The 18,353-nt window shown below is 35.8% G+C and overlaps 1 protein-coding gene across 1 annotated transcript in view; it reads left to right on the plus strand.

Annotated features, from left to right (window-relative positions):
• The window catches only part of LOC145664620 (nucleolar protein 12-like), a 49,709-nt gene that overhangs the window by 24,828 nt on the left and 6,528 nt on the right, over positions 1–18,353 (plus strand). Inside the window, exon 3 of the mRNA XM_081731441.1 lies at positions 5,462–5,626. Within this exon, the coding sequence (XP_081587567.1) occupies positions 5,462–5,626 (165 nt within the window). The remainder of the gene's footprint in view (positions 1–5,461; positions 5,627–18,353) is intronic.

Here is an 18,353-nt window from a genome sequence, read left to right on the forward strand (position 1 = left end):
GTCTTTTGAATGTTCTCCATAGTTCCAAAAATGACGTCCTTTTAGGATATGTTTCAATTACGGGAAAAGGAAAAAGTCGTAAGGACTCAAATCAGGTGAATAGGGGGGTTTAGGAACAACAGTAATGCGTTTTGAGGTCAAAAATTCACTGATGGAAATGGCCGTGTGAGACGGGGCATTGTCATGATGAAACATCCACTTGTCTGTAAAGTCTGCTCGCACACGAATCACTCTTTTCCTGAGCCTTTCAAGGACACTTTTATAAAACACTTGGTTGACAGTTTGTTTTAGTGGAACAAATTCTTTGTGCACGATACCCGTACTGTCAAAACAACAAATCAGCATCATCTTGATCTTTGATTTGCTCATTCGACATTTCTTCGGCCGAGGAAACGACGGAGTGTGCCACTCTTCGCTTTGTTGCAGGATTGTACTCAAATATCCAGAATTCATCACCTGCGATCACACAATTGAAGAATTCTTGATCCTTGGCAATCCTCTCAAAAAGATCAACGCACACGTTTTTTCGATTGTCCTTCTGTTCAGTTGTGAGGTTTTTCGGCACCATTTTGGCATAATTCTTTCGCATGTTCAAATCGTCTGTCAAAATTTGATGTACGATGAAAGTGTTTAAAGTTAACTCATCATCATCCTTATAGTTAAAGACGGTCTGGTCTCACAAGAGCTCTCACATGTTCAACGTTTTCATCAGTTTTTGAAGTTGATCTCCCTGAGCGAGGTTCATCTTCAACTTGTTCTGAGCCTTCCAAAAATGATTTGTGCCAGCGGAAAACTTGTGCTCTTGATAAGCAATGTTCCCCATGGGCCTGTTTCAACTTTTCAAAAATCACACTTACGGATTCACCAAGTTTAACACAAAAGTTTATTGCACAATGTTGCTCTAAATTCCGATGCTCCATTTCTGTAACACACAACAAAAACACAACTTCACTGATGGCGCTGTCAAAAATAATGTGTTAGCTGTACGGAGTTGTAACTCGGACTGAGGAAGTGGAAGAGATAAACAAACCGGTCTAGCACAGGTCGGTAGACACAATGTTGCCAGATCGCCCGCAGAGTTGCCGGTCTCATTACTTTTCTCATACACCTTGTACATTGATTCGTTGAAAGATACATTACATTGCCTCTTCTGGGGAAAAGAAAACAAGTGCTTTTTAAGGTCATTGGTTACTATCTTGCTCTCTCCTTACTTTATTTATTTATTTATTCTTTTTTTTTGTTTTGTTTCGTAACTTTAAAATAAAAAAATGTTATAATTTAAATAAATGATTGTAAAATAGTGCTTATTATTTGTTATATTTAAATGTACCTAGTTTATGAAAATATTTAAACAATTAAATAATTTTTGTGTTCTCGGTGAAAATAAATAAATACTAATTCAAATCCATCTTAATTATTATTAAAACAAGTTATATAAAATTAAAAAAGGTTACAAAATAATAAATACAAAACTTATAATTTATAACAAATTTAGCCTGTCATGGAGGAAAACCTCCGTGCAGGAAACTTTTTTATGTGTCGCTTCTTTAGCATAATTAATAAAAATACTTACAAAATAATTTAATTGCATAAACTAAGATCCATCTTAACAAGATTTTCCAAATCTAGTGGTCAACTAAGTATACCCGTTCTAACTAACTGCCAAATAACTAACCCTTTGTTTACTATTTGTTTAATTTAAATACCTCTGGTTTTTGGCTTTCCACCTATATAGGTTCCTTGTTTTATTTTTATATTTTGTCATTTTCACTTTTATCTTTAAATTTCACTTCCTTAAAAGTGAATTTGTTTATAAAACCCCAGCCTATTTCTTTTTATTTGTAATTTCAAAAGGTTTTAATATACATCAGTGTTTTAAAAGTTACATTACAATACATTACTACCCAGCCCCAACATTGCAACAAATCAGTGAACACACCTGCTGAATGTGCCCTTGCATTGTCATGCAGAATGGTGGGTAGGTTCGTCAGGAAGTGGCGTCGTTTTCGTCTTACAGCTGCGCGCAGATTGTTTTGCAAAAAATTGCAGTAGTACTCTGCACTAACAGTGTGTCCTTGGGGGACGGTATGGTTTATGATTATACCGTCCAAGTCGTATGCAATGATGAACATAGTTTTCACATTGGTTGGAGTATTCCGAACTGTTGTTTTTCTCGGTGACCCAGGAAGACGCTACTCGTTTGATTGCCGTTTCAGCTGTGGTTCATACGCTCTGGCCCAGGTCTCATCAATAGCAATGATCCGCCTTAAGAAGGCCTCACCTTCACGTTGATATCGATCCAAGTGTGTTTGAGCGGCATCATATCGCAGCCACTTGTATTGTTCAGTCAGATCATGTAGAACTCACCTTGAGGCGATTTCACGCAATCCCAGGTTCTTCTTTAGAATTTTTAGCACAGTCGAATGCACTAGTCCTGTATCGTTGACCAATTGACGAATCGTGACGTTCCGATTCGCTAGCACTAACGTGTTCACGTTCTGCACATCTTCTTCACTTACAGGAGGATGGCCGGAGCGAGGCATGTCTGTGACATTTTGTCGTCCGTCATTAAAGGCTTTGACCCACCTTGCTACTGTACGGTATGATAATGCACTTGAGCCGCAAACATCTTGCATTATTTCGTGGCACTGTTTTGCATTTCTACGCATTCAATTTTTAACCAGCTCCTCTGATCTTGCTTCGTAAACATGACTGTATTCTGCGAGCACTCACGCAACGTGACTGTAGTCCACGAGCACTCACTCAGAACTGCCTTCTAACTGCTGCGCTGCGCTGCGCGCGCTTAGAGGGGAGGGTAGGCGAGTTCATGTACTCTGAGGGAGGATCGGCATCTAAACTACCGCAGGTATGAATTATAATGGATTGCTTTGTTCCCGAGTATATGTCTAGCAGTGTTGCCATTACTAAAAATCCAACCCTTGTATTATAGTTTTTTGTGCAGGTAAAATTTTAAAATAGTGCTTTACTTGAGTAAGGACAGATCTTAATGAAGAGCTTTTGTAAATGGGAAGTTAAACCTACGGGTTTCATAGGCCGTAGAGTAAGTGAGTGAGTTAACTTTACTTAAATAAAAATAATTTGTAGGTAAGGGTATCACTCGAGTGTGATATTTTGATTTGATTTGCGTTTAGAATCCCTTCAGCTGCAAAGCTTATATGAGACATAGATCTACAGGTTAACGTGGGACCAGAAGCACATGAGTTCTCATCAGGAGTCGAACCCAGATTCCCCGCGCCAAAATCTTACGCTATGCACATAGCCATGAGAGAGCTCTCGAGTGTGATACTAATAATTGGAATGCGTCTGTATGTTGAGACAGAGTAACAGGGTAACATATTAGAAGTGGACTGCTTGAAAGAATAGGAGCCCCTGGCATAAATGTTAAGTAAAGAGGTCATAGTATAAACGTAACTGTAAGCGGTTTCAAAGCGAAAATCCAAGCTAATTGAAAGTAAATAGTCAGTTTCAATTTAAAAGTTTGCTCTTACATAAGTGTCAACCAAAGTATATATATTTCGCATTTTTTTGAAATATTCATTCATAAATAACATAATCAATTAAAAATTTCACCTTTTCATTTATCAGGGAAACGAACTAATAATACTTGTAAGTCAGTGATACAAATAAATCGTTCGGTAGAAATGATATGGTTGTGCATTACCTGAAAGAATATAATCTGCTGTGACTTCTAACATTCTGTGGAAAGAATAGGGTTTAATTCGTAGTCAGATTTGGAATAGAATTGTATTGTATTTATATCGTATATAATATTCATATTTCGGCATTGAATCTTTTAAACCGTAACATTGTTTTTCTTTCTTCTGATACTTAACACCCTTCCTCTGAAGAGGGGGTGATTGCATCTTGGGTTCATGATTCAGATTTCGGTTTGATGTAGTGTCATGTGCCAGAAGAACGAACCAGAGATGCTGGAATTCACTTCCAAGAGGAAATGGGGTTTGTGTCCCATCTTTCACCTTTGACCTATTTAAAGTTGCATCTGTCACTGTCTGGTGGCTCAAGTATCAGTTGGTTTACATTCTGATACCGGTTGTAACTAAACTGGTTCGGACTTTGAATCAAGCTATGCACTCGGGTAATTATGAGTGGTTGGAAGAATAAAATAATCATTCTCATCATGTTTATTTATTTATTTATTTGTTTATTTATTTAGAATGTATATAATAATAGCAATAAGAAAGTATTGTTTTCTAACAATGTTAATAGTTGCAGAGCTATTGTAATCAATGACTTACTGTTTTAATTATATAGATTTTAGATATGTCATTATAATTTGTGAAGTCACAGAATAAAATAGATTAAATATCCCTTTCCGAAGCGCAATATATATACATAGAGAGTGCTATGTCTGCAAAAAATTCATGCTGTAAGTTATCTTAAGGCAAAATTCCAAACAATATTTGTAAACTTCCATAGAGTATAAACCAAGAAGTACGTACTTTTGCTCCTCCAAATTTTATTTTATTTAAGATTGTGAAAAAATATTTGAGTGGACTTTTCGCTGACATCTTTCAGCATTATCAAGACTAAAAAAAGGAAAATGGAAATTAAATGTTTCTACTCCCATTTAATTTTTATTTTCCTTACCTGAGCCTTGATAATGCTGAAAGATGTCAGCGAAAAGTCCACTCATAATATTTTTCTAACAGTCTTAAACAAAATTTGGAGGAGCAAAAATGAGTACTTTTAGTTGATAGATAAGATTTCTTTTCAAGCATACACATTAGAATTCCTTAGAGTAGTTTTCAGCTACACAAATTCACGGGCTAATACTGCCATCTTAAACCCAAATAGGCAATGTTCCATAAATTGCATCAAATAGGGAGAACCGCAAATAACCACAGAAATAGTTTGTACTTTACAATGCCCATGTGGCATAACCAGATTTCTAATACATGAATATTGCATGTCATTGATAAACGCTGAAACATTAACCGTAAAGTTAATTGTTAAGGAATTTTTGTTAGACCTCATCTCCACACACTATTAAACTAAAAATTAAAGTGTATAATAAATAAATACATGAAAAAGAACGTTCTTTTCACTTTTTGAGAGCACACTCAAGGTAACATCCTTGTTTGCGAGGTACATGCGAGGTAAGGAGTGCAAGGTACATGCGAGGTAACATCCTTGTTTATACTAATCTCGTAATTAGGCACTCCTTTCTATGTTCTTGTTCACATATTTAAATCTGCTGAATATATAACGCCTCGGATCAAACCTTAATGGTGGTTCGAATCCCACTTTAATAGAATGTTTTTCCTTCATAGTCTCTGTTATATAAGAACGTAAAATACAATTCATATCTTTGTTTCCAGAGGTGGACAGGACTTTTGTAAGAAATAAAAGTGGTTAGTTTTTAAAATCTTAGTAATACCATTTATTTATTTTAAAGTAACTTATTATTATGTTGTTATAGGCTCATGAAACTATGAAGCGATTAATTCAGTCTCAGGCACCGATTCCTGAGTTAGAACATCTAATTGAAGAGCAGCATTATGACTTGGAAAATCACCACGTGACAGTAGCTGACTTCTCAGAAATTGATCTGGCGGCAAAAAAGAATTTTCTAGGAAGAAATAAGGTAGGTGTTCGTGTGAAACTATTTAACGGAAGAATTGCGACTGAAGTCAATCTGTTTACGGTAGCAGTAACCACCAAAAGGGGGAAAACATCAAAGCCAGTGTTTTTGTTTTGTAAATTTAATGTTATTTTTTTTTATTTAGATTTTTTATTTGGATTAATTTGTGAATATAATATGTTTAAGAAGATTTTTCTATGCAGCATGTCAAAAACGGGTCCTTTTTTTTTAAGAGCAAGTACATTTTTCTTTCCTTTGAAGTTAAATTTGGGACTTGAAGTTGTGCTATAAATTTGTACAGCAGCTAATTGGAGCTGGGACCCACCAAAACAAAATTATGTATAGATTCTGATGCAGTATATTATGCAAGTTTTCATTGTAACCAGTAAATTACAGTATTATTTTGTAATTCCAATATTCATTAATGTCGTTTGTATTTCTAATCCAGTAGTTAATCTAAATCTTTGAATTTGTTACTTGTTTAATTAATTTGTTAATTTTACTTTATTTTTTATTTTGATTGATTTTATTTATTTATTATCTTTAAGGAAACCAGAGAGTTTAACTAGTAACGACGCTAGCTTTAATTTCTTGTCGGGGAGAGGGCAAGTGGAGGGGCAGAAAAATTTTGGAAGCAGCTACTTTTTATGTACCCAAAAGGATAGCTTTAAATTAACGTACATTAAAATGCAACATCTGGGAAGAGGAAGGAAGGCAGGATTAGCCGTCGGAGGCAATCACCCACTTTCTATCCTCTAACGTCGTCGTTATTTAACATTAGTGTCTCCCATGTAGCTGTATGGTTGGTGTGCATGTCTTTAGTTTCGTTAAGTCTCTTGGGTTAGATTTCAGGTGAGGGAACAGAATTTCGAAATTTCATTCCATTGTTGAAAAGAACCATTATTATGAGAAGATTAGGAAATTCCTTGATTAAATGGTAGCAGCGAACTCTCGTCTAGAAAGCCAGAAATAATAGGTATGGAAGCCGTTAGCCCAACGAAGAGAAGTGTGACTTTTCATAGGCTGTAATGCGAGAGAGCGTAGTTTAAAAAGTTGGCGCAGCTTGAACTCATCTTTAAGCTGAGGGAAAGAACAGCTTAACGTGAAATTCAGACAGTTTGGACTCTCATTTGAGATTGATCCCTGATCATCACAGCGATGGTAATAACACTAACAGTGAACTACAAAGAATCTTCATGAACAAGAAACAAATGGATTTTTAAGTAAATTGCTGTAGCTGTGTATGGTGTTGTATTTAAAAGTTAATCGAAATAATTTCAAGAGAAAACTCGCTTGCTTTTTTGTTTTAATATGGATTTATTTTTTAAAAAAAATAATAATGGTCGAATTTTCGCCGAATATACTGTCAGGATTGACAAGACAGTACAATGAGCGAAATTTTTACGAATATATATATATATATATATATATTCAATGAATCTGTAACATGATAGAAAAGAGCAAGGTAACTATTTTTGATTTATTTATTTGACAGTTCTTCAAGTAGGTTAATGATTTATCAGCCATATTTTACGTACGCTAACTCGAAGAAGAAGCAGAGAAGAATCATGAAATTACGGAACAAGACATAATTTAGACTTCTGCTGAAAACTTTGGGCATCTTCTCATTGGTTATGATAAGAAAAATGAAACCGAAACCCAAGTATTAATTCAATGAAATAAGTAAATGTACGTAAGTTTACTGTACAAGTCAACAGTCATTGTACTGTAGTCTTTATTTTATTTTTATTTTAGCTTTTATTTTCTTAAAACTTTTTCTTGTGCTAATTCTTGCTTTAGACACTTATATGAGGATTAGAGAGAAACACTTAGCTTTTGAGTCACATATATTTCATTGTCAGAGTGTGGAGGAGGAAGATGAAAATGCTTTTATAAAGAAGCGAAAAGTGTCTGTCACTTACCAGCTTGTCCTAACGGGAAAAAAAAAATGTAGTCAGATGAATGTCGGAAAAAGAAACGAATGCAAGAAGTAGATAGGAAGTTGGGAGAAATTTGTGTAAAGTTGTAGGGATATTGATATTTCCGTTGAAAATATTACAACTATCTGTTGGCAAATTCCTCAAAAGTAGTTTCAACACAAACTTGTTACATCTTACTGGAAACTTCTTTTCTTCTTTCCTTGAGCTGGCAAGTTTGTTTGAAGTTTTAGCGTCTCTTGTCAGCAACGAGGGTGTATGAGATATGGACCAGTAGTTTAAGGTAAATCCAAACCATCATAGTACTTTCAGATTTTAGTGCTCTCTCACCGGGAATCGAATCCGGAACCTTCTGCTGAAAGGTGTGCGAGCTAGCCACTAGGACAGCGGGAAGAATTTGATTTTTTAAAATTATTATTTATGGAGTACCTATAGTAAACTTGTATAACTATAAATATCAATTAATAGTGGGTGCCATTTTCAGGTAGCTAAACTCTTTAGTATAAAATCCCATTGTTTATCTAGGTTGCCTTTATTTAAATTCGGTTTTGGTTCTTTCGTTCTTATGAAATAAAATTTGAAACTGTTTTTTGTCATCAATGATGGTGTCTTATGTGAAATTTTTGCGACTTTGATGGAATGCTTGGAGTCACTTAAATGGTTTGATAATTCCTGATACTGATCGATTGTTATTCTTGGAGCCTATCCTAGTGTTCTTTAATTCTCATGTGTATATTCCTTTTTGCCATATCAGTATATGTTTCGCTGCAATCACATATGAACTCGTATATACTGTAACTTATCCTATCATCCATATAGTAACTTTTGTAACGTGTTTTTTAAGTATGACTTCGTGTTCATATTTTTGTGCAATTTTCTGAAGTCTGAGCCATACTTTTGCCCATCATAGGGAAAAAATCCATTTATCTTTAGTACTTGCGTTGTTTTCAGTTTGTGAGGTTTTTTCTTTTTCTTTTTTTTTAAAATATAGTTAATGCCTGTTGTTTCCATTTATCTAACATCGATTTATTATAGTAATTCGACCTTTATTTCCAACTTTATAAATCCTTTAAAAAAGGAAACTTATCGAAACATTTGATTTTACTGCGCATGAGTGAGCTTTTTTTTCTTTCGTTGTTGTATTGTAGAAGTTATACGCATTGGATTTTCTGTAAAGGTTGGTGATTAATTTATTGTTAGGACTGTTGATTGTCGTATCTAATGTTGTTTGTACATTGACAACAACAACAGCAAATCTGAAGACTCCTGTTTGTGAGGAAAAAAATATTAAAAAAAAAAGAAAGAAAGGGGGTGCTATAATAATAATAATAATAATAATAATAATTACGGACCGTATCTCGCTCGGGAGATGGTAATTACGTTAGGCAACCCGCCTTACAATCAATCTCAATTAATTAACTAAAAATCTCAAGAATATCTGCTCCAAATCCCTTGGAAATATTTAAAGGGTGTATAATAAAGATATTATACAAATTCTAATATCCTGTTAACCCAGAGGATATTAGTTTCTGGCTGTGTCTAGGGGTATAAAATTTGATCCAATGAAAATTACATACGGGAACATATCCTGTTAATAAAAGCCTTACATTCTTTCCTCTCTATGCTTTATTTATAAAAGAAAAATCTTTGGGCTTAACTTTGAATCAATCTTATTCGCAAGAGTTATCGAGTCCACAAGTTGGCTCTCGGAAACTATATTCCAAACTATAGCCCGTATTCGAGATATAGTTACTACTCTGCTATCTCTTTAAGAACGTTAAATGAAATCTTAATTCAACTAAAAATAAAAAAAATATATATATATCGGGCATTAAAGCCTGTAATTCACAGTTCACAGTCTCGTACAGTCACTTGTTTTTTCACCATCTCGCACTAGAGAACAGACACTTGCGTCTTACAATTGAAGACGTCTCTTTACACCCTTATTTCCTACTTTACCTGTATCTAGGAAATTTATGTCCTTCCCTGGAGTTTTCGGCAATTCTTCATAGAGACTTTGATCTTCTGGATTGAGATTCAGGAAATCGCTTTCATCTTCTTCCAGGTCTGTCTTGCTTGTAGAAGGGCGGTTCACATCCGCATTCTGTGCTTCACTAATTTTTCCCAGTAGCTCCAATCTATTAGCTGAAGTATTATTGTCGTCGGACTTTGTCTCCGCCCTTTCCTCGCTTAAATCAGCCAGAGTCTTATCGAAAAATGGCAACTTACTTTTCTCCTGAGAATTAAAATGCACATTGTTCATACGGCGTTTTTCTCTTCTCTTATTGTTGCGTCTAGAGTCGACATGACACAGAAGTTGTAAACTTTCTGGCTGTTCCGGATTTGGTCTAGCAGCCACATATACTGATCTCGTAGACTTTCCTCTCGAAGTATTCATATTGGGACTTTACGTGCAGTCAGTACGAAACTACTTCTTTGCTGGCTAGAGCTAAACTAAAGCTAAAGAAAGAAAAAAGAAAGCAACTGACTTGTGAGACCTCACTATGGTCAGAGAAACAGTTATACTACTGTGTCAGTAGGGTACATAATTTTCCCCCCTCCTTTTGATTTTTCTTCCTTCTGAGAGAGCTCATGAATGAATTCTTCTTTCAGCTCCGGAATGTGGCGGCAGAAGTTCGGAGGTACAGCGAAGGGTTTGAACATATCGGCATTAGACTTCACTTCCTTGCCCGTCCATATGTTCTTAATTATATATGTATTTGCAGCTACCTGTCTCTGAATAGACCATGGACCGCTGTAACGGTTTAGAAGAGAAGATGAAATTTTTTGCGTAGGATCGGATATCCGAATAACTCTAAGCCAAACACGCTCCCCAATTTTAGAAGGATTTTTTCTTCTCCCCTTATCATAAACTTTTTTATATTGGTTATGGTGTTTTCTCTGAATTTCATTTGCCCTATCCAGAGCAACTTGCATCCTCCTATTAATTTCTTTAACATAATTGGAATGTGTTTCTGCTTCATTTTGTTCCGTCGAATCTATTGATCTCTTCTTTGCCTCAGGCCTATTAAGCAAAGGATGCGTGAAATCTCTCCCGAAATGAATCTTGAATGGCATGTAGCCCGTAGATTTACTTATTCTTGAATTTAGTGCAAACTCAATCAGCTTTATATCCTTACTCCAATTTTCATGGTGCTTGTTATATAGGCCCAATAGAGTTTTGACATCTTTTATGGCCTTTTGAGCTCGGTTAGATTTCGCTCTATAACAACTGATATTTGAATATTTCACACCAAGTGCCTTTAAAGTTTCTCGCCAGACTTTTGAAGTAAAGATTGAGTGATTGTCACTAATCAGCTTAAAATAATAACCGAACTCTGAGAAAAAATTGATGATACAGTTTATCATTATTTTCGAAGTGAGTTTCCTAACAGGATAGAGCTTCACTAGCCTCGAAAAGGCATCCACCATTACTAGGCAATATCTGTATCCTTCCTTGCTACATGTTAGGGGCCCAAGGTTATCTATGTAAACGGCAATGTTCGGGCGCTCTACTAAGCTACTTTGTAATTCCCCAAACTTAGTATTAATATTCTCCTTGAACACTGTACATGGGATGCAACTCCTCACAAAATCTTGAACATCCTTTCGCATGTTCGTCCAAAAATAGTGCATCCTAAGCTTTCTGTAAGTTTCTAAAAACGATGGATGACCAGACTCCTTTGCAATGTGCGCGCTGTAACAAGCAGAAAGCTCTGAGAATTTGCGGTAACCAAATCACGTCGTTCTCCTCGCCTTGAAAATTTGTACGGCGCATGAGGATACCACCATCCGAGAAATATGTTACATTATCTAGTTTTCTAAATCTTTCTCGTGTATCCTTGAAGGAAATCTTAGTTTCATTAAGCTTAAATCTGACTAATTTGTTCAGAAAAGGGTCAGATCTCTGATATTCTTTTATCTTCTTTAAATCATTTAGATCGATCAAAATACCTTCTTTTTCCCCACGATCTTCTGATTCTTCAGTAAGCATACAATAAGGAAGTTCTGCTAAAAGCTTTCTTTATCCGAGACTGAAATATTTATCTCGCTTAGACTCGGCGAGTTTTTCTCTCTCTTCTCACGCTTCAATTTTTTCTTAATTTCCTTCATAGCCTTACTTCTATCAAAATCAACAATTAATAAGTCATTGGAGGGGAAAATCCTTAATGTCTATTACTCCTTTATCTTCCGTATGTACTTTAATAAAACCATTGTCTTCTCCTTCTATTGGAAGATTCTCTTCTGCCTGTTCTGAACTCTTAAATTCTGGACCTTCTGTATATCCACTCTCTATTCTGGATAGGTAGTCTACAGCTTGGCTCTTGGCACTCCGAAAATGTAAAACTACGGGAAAACGGAGTATACGGGTGGCCCAACGCTGGACTAATGCAAGACACTTCGTTGATTTAATTAACGAAATTATTCCCTTATTGTCTGTATATACGTGTATAATCGGAGCGTGAATCAAATAGACTTCAAATTTTTTCTAATCCAGTAACAATTGACAAAAGCTCTAAATACGTTGAATTATAGTTTTGTTGTGAGAGAGAAAGACGACGGGACCCATAGGCAACAACAGACATTTTCCCTTCTTCGTCTTTCTGACAGAGTGTGTACCCACTCGCTACTTGGGACCCATCGGTAAATAAGTGGTAAGGCTCATTAAGTTTCGGAAGCAAAAGTTTCGGATCTTCCGCCAACGCTTTCTTCAATTGCGACAGCGCATCATCGTGCTGTTTCTCCCACTTAAATTTTACGCCGTTTTTTAGCAATAACGTTAAATGCGCTATGATCTCAGACATATTCTTTATTCTAAAGTGGAAAAAATTAAAAAATCCAATTAATCCTTACAACTGTTTAACATTTTTAGGGGGATTTATCTGATTCGCCATTTTTAGCTTTTCTTCAGTACAACTTATTCTTTCGCCCTTGATTTTGAAACCTAAAAACTCTATCTCCTCGGAGAGAAAAACTGCCTTCTCGGGACTCAAGGTTAGGCCAGCTTCTTTAATCCTACATAATGTAGTGTCTAAGATTCCAAGCAATTCTTCAGGTGAGTCAGCTATGAGAACTAAATCATCATAATAACAGATAACCTTAGTAAAATATAATTCCTTGAGAATCATTTGCATTAGACGGGCTAAACTAAACGGGACATCGCGGAGGCCATAACACGAGCGAACGAATTTATATATTCCCTTATGAGTAATGAAACCCGTATAATCTTGGCTATCTGGATGCAATGGAATGGCTCCATAAGCATATTTTATATCGACTACACAAAACCAAGATTTATTTCCTAAGTATGTCAGAGCCTCAGTTAAACTCGGAAGTTGCAACACTGGGGCTCCGTCATCAGATTGATCTTTCTACTATCAAGGACTAGCTTAAAAGAACCATCCTTTTTTTATGTAAAATAGGTGCGCTCACGTAGTTTGTATTGCACCTAACTATCTGTTTATCTGCCTCCATTTGATCCAAAAGTTCAGACATTATCTTTTTCTTTTCTAAAGACAAAGGGCGTAGACGGGTGTAAAAAGGTTTTGGATTTTTAACTGTAATGTGATGCTGAATCAAATGGGTTAAACCAGGTTTATTTGAAAACACACTCTTATGCTTTAACAAAACATTTCTCAATTTTTCTTTAAGTTCACCCTTAGCTTGAACTCGCTCAAGCATTCCATTAACAATGGCATTTTTATCTTCACGTAAAAACAAAATCTCAGATTCATCCTCATCTCTATTCAAAGAAGGTTTATCAAAATTACAAAAGGGTGACTGTTGGTCGTCGATCTGCCATCCTCCAGAAGCGATGGATATCATAATTTTACTCTTATAGAGAAAGTCCCGACCACAGATGTAAGGCTTTATTAAGCCTGGAGTAGAATAGAATTTCTGTTTAACTTTATGACCTGCAAATAATACATCTACAACCACGCTCTCTTCAGCAGTTATGATACCCTTGGCTAAAGACAAAGGCAAAGGATCCTTCTTGAACTTGCAACCAGCAGCCTTCAAGATGGATGGATGGATGCTTGTTTTCCACTTATAAATGATAGACTACTGCCGCTATCCAAGAATAAAAGGCATGGCCTATTTACAATGGTGGCCAAAATTAGCGGTTCTCTCGTCCTTTCGGACGAGAACGCAAGGGTAAAAAATGTTCACTTTTATTATTCTCATTGTACTTCTTCTTGTGACTCAAATTCTTTCGGTGGTTGTAACCCTTTTCTTCTTCTTCTATCCGTTTGTTTCCTGCACGTGCAGGCAAATTTCCTTCATTTCCGCCATTCTCTATTTTTCTCAGTCGTCGGCCCACTGACGGTTTCTTTGTTTCTTTTACTTCTTCTTCAGGGACAATGAACTTAGTAACAAAATCTTCATCTTGAAAGCGCCATCCACCCTTTCCTAACAATAGTTCAATTTTTGCCTTCTCAAGAAAATTGAGGCCAAATACAATTCCGAGGTTCAAACCAGAAACAACATAACATTTCTGTGTAAAAGTCCTCTTTCGGATGCAAAATCTGGGGAAAATGACCTGTTTAGTCACAATGGAACCTGTAGCGAGCGAAATCGTTTGTTCCTCATCTTTCATTTTCGCCCCTGATTGTCTCCAAAACTCAGCTATATTTTCGTGGACTAAGGAGATGTCACTGCCGCTATCGAGGTAAATATCAAAGGACTTGTGGTAAAAATATCCATAAATGTAAGGGGAGGGATTCTTTCCACCAGCTGCTTTCTTAACTGTTTTCCTCGCAAAGGCTGCTACGGTATCCTTTCGTTTATTGTCTTTCTCGTTTCGGCTTTCCTTTTTAAATTTAAAGCACTGAAATTTCTTGTGTCCACGGACCCCACAGAAATTACATTTAATAGCGCCTTGTGATTGTTTGCTTTCCTTTGGACAATCCCTTTCATTTGTTTTCCTCCTGAAAAAGGCAGGATCAAGAGATTCTGGTTGAAGTTTGGGAACTTCATCTAAAACAGAATTTACTTTTCCCACCACCGCTAGTTCCGTCTGTTTTTCGCCGTCTTTCTGCAAATTTACATATTTTAGCTCTTCTAAAAGATATGATTGTATTTTCAGAGCTTGAAACTCCAAATCTTTAAGAGTGGCAAATTCTTTTTCATGGAGATAAATTCTGTACTTGGGATGTGCCTTTGAAATTATTTTTCTTACTTGATCTACTTCCGGTGGAGGATTTTGAAGTCTAGAGAACAAAACTGCCATTACACGAACGAATTTCGCGAGTGATTCGTTCGGATGTTGTACCCTTTTCGCAATTTGCTCCTCAAATTCTTCCTCATATTTGAAGCTAAAATATTCCTGTAAGAAGCTATGTTGAAATTCCTTAAAATTTGAGAATGGAGATTTAAAATTGTACCATTCCTTGCTACTTCTAGTAAGGAGATAAGGCACCACCTTATCCAAAATTTACTCTAGAGAAATCCCCTTCCTCTTGGAGTAGTCTTTGATTGAATCAATGAAATCAAAAGGATTTTCATCTGGTGTTCCAGAGAACTGTGGAAGTTGGACTTTTATGTCGTCGCAAATTTTCCTACATGAGCAAGGACTCGGTTCTTCTCTACTCTCACTTCCGTTATTTCTGAGTCTTCTAATCGCTTCTAAAATATTTTCGGAGTTTATTTCTTCTGATTCTAACCCCAAAGCGTTCTTTAAAGCTTCTAAAGTAATAGTTTCCGCCATATTCCCAATATTCTTTCCAGATCTTAACTTCATAAATTAGTTCAGGCTTCTATTAATCACGGACTGAGCCTCCCATTATATGCAAGGAAACAATATATATATATAAAAAGAAAGGGGGTGCTATAATAATAATAATAATAATAATAATAATAATTACGGACCGTACCTCGCTCGGGAGATGGTAATTATGTTAGGCAACCCTCCTTACAAACAATCTCAATTAATTAACTAAAAATCTCAAGAATATCTGCTCCAAATCCCTTGGAAATATTTAAAGGGTGTATAATAAAGATATTATACAAATTCTAATATCCTGTTAACCCAGAGGATATTAGTTTCTGGCTGTGTCTAGGGGTATAAAATTTGATCCAATGAAAATTACATACGGGAACATATCCTGTTAATAAAAGCCTTACATTCTTTCCTCTCTATGCTTTATTTATAAAAGAAAAATCTTTGGGCTTAACTTTGAATCAATCTTATTCGCAAGAGTTATCGAGTCCACAAGTTGGCTCTCGGAAACTATATTCCAAACTATAGCCCGTATTCGAGATATAGTTCCTACTCTGCTATCTCTTTAAGAACGTTAAATGAAACCTTAATTCAACTAAAGTTACTCTAAATCTTTGGGCCTGCGGACTCACCTTCTTTGCATTCACTTACACGCCTTCCAGTGAGCCCTTAATTTTCAAAGGTTCCTTCGGCACTCGTTCAGAAACCTGGTCTAACGCCTACTCGTAGTAAAAACTGTCAGAGGCAGTACTACTAAATAAAGGATTCTAATCTAATCAATTTACAAGAAGTGGGTAAGGTTAAAGGTAAGGCAATATTTCCTCAAGTAGGAAATAATTATGTCCCTCACTTCGGAACAGGGTAAATTATTGAATGTTTAACAAAACGATATAGGCCCATAATCTCTATCGTTTAAGAGTAAGACCTATAAACTCTATCCAGCAGGCCGATCACGACACCTGCCTTCATAAGGGGAATCGAACCCAAAACCATAGAATTCGTAAATACCAAATTTCCCTGCTGCTGGCCCTCAAGTAGAAACCAGACTTAACTGAGAGCTTACAAAGCCTCAGAAAAAACTCTAATAAAAATCCAATTTCCAAAATAGGAGTAGGATTAAAATCACATATATTATCTTAATAACTTCTAACTAAAATCCTTATATTTCAGAAAAGAAAGAAATTCCTAACCAGGGACTGCCCTACCAAACCTATCTTACCCAGGAATACAGCCTCTCATTTGAAAGCTGTGAAACTTCCTGTCTCAGAATCATTCATCTGAGTCTCGGAAAGTGCTAAACTTCTGAGGAACCTATCATAACCTATAATGCCATCACTAAGGCAAAAAAGCCAGCATAAGCTGAAAAAATGATCTTCGAGGCGTCGAGCGTAAAGTCTAGCCAAAAATGAAGATGAGGAGGACAGCTCCTCCTCGTATTTATAGGGAACTACCCAAAAGGGACGCTTTGACCTCCCGTACAAACAATCCATTGATACTCCGAGAGAAAGCGGTCTCCCCCCTCTCGAAAAGCTGGCTGGCTAAATCCAGAAATAAACTGGTTTCTAAAACTAGCAATAGGAAAGAAAGATTTTTGTCAATAATTTTAAGAATCTCTAAGAAAAAAAAAATACATGAAATATACAAACATATATACAATAATAATATTGATAATAATTCTTACAGACTAATCAGAATATATGAATTAAATGCTACCCAGGCCTGGGATCCCCGTCTTATATTATCATAATTAAACATATAATAATACTAATAATATATATGTATACCCACGATATTAAAATTCTAAATATATACAAGCAAGAGGCATAAAGTGACTCTTGCATGTTCAAGACTATCTAAAGAAAAAGACGTCAGCACTGACGTTATTTACGATGGAGGTTCAGGTCTAATCAGGGTACCCACCGTCACTTACGGGAATCCGCGGTGTAGTTACAGTTGTACATTGAACTTCATTACCCAAAAGTCCCATATATCTTTGCTCCGGTTACCTATTACGTCTCTTATAACCTCGGGAAAGAAGTCCACAGAATCAATACAAAGTTAAATTAAACACCCAATGTTTGTATAGGATAAAAATGTATCCTTGCACTGCACCATGTTAATTATATGGAAGACAAATTAACATAAAATACACACAAGTATGTTTGAAGCTTACCTGAAATATCCTTCCTTCAATAAAATATCTCGGATAGGTTTCACCTCAATAATAAATAATTAACAAACCGTAAATAACCAATTAATCACATGACTTGTTAGAACTTAGCCTATTCGATTTTCACTACTCATGTAGATTTTGGTAGGGCGAAAGAATCAAAATAACGTAGGCTATACTGATTTATTTTAAGCACCAATACTTCAAAAGCTCAAATATAATTTCACTCAAAGAAAATAATCATAATAGGTGAGGTTGATGGCCCGTCTTAGTTACCGAAAATCGTACGCGAATATAGCACGGTCGTGAAGCTTAGGTGATCACCATTTACAAGCACGCTTCACCAAGGGGAATTAATTAATTTCAAGTGCCAATTTGGGAGATTGAAACTTCGTCATGAAATATCTTCTTTTCCTTGGGTTTTGAGATATTTCCCTCACTTCTTCCATTGCCTTTGCTGTTCAATCAGGCTCCACCTCCAGTACTTTGTGTCCATTACAACTTTACAGTCGATGGAATCTATTCTGTAAAATATTACATAGTACTTCAGTTGACGAATCGTAGCACTAGTTTTATGTTACTTCGCAAGGATTTGCACTCACTAATAAACATAATGTAAAAGTATTGTTTAAACTTTTGTATTTTAGTTTAGTCGACATACGACGAGTCAATCCAACTTGCTTAGTATTATAAGTCACACTGCCTGCGTCATGAACATGGCTGTTTTGACACAAAAAGTGCATATAAATACACTTCTTGTTACGAAAATACTTCTTATAAAATATTTAGTTTTTAGGAACTGGTCCTTTCATAGAGGTTAACTTATTAATTCTTGCAATGTCAATAGTATAATAATAATTATGCTTGGACAGGTAGTAAAATGAACAATTACTATTTATCGCA

Source organism: Thermobia domestica, chromosome 11, assembly GCF_964235325.1.
Source record: "Thermobia domestica chromosome 11, izTheDome1.hap1.1, whole genome shotgun sequence".
Classification (NCBI taxonomy): Eukaryota; Metazoa; Arthropoda; class Insecta; order Zygentoma; family Lepismatidae; genus Thermobia; species Thermobia domestica.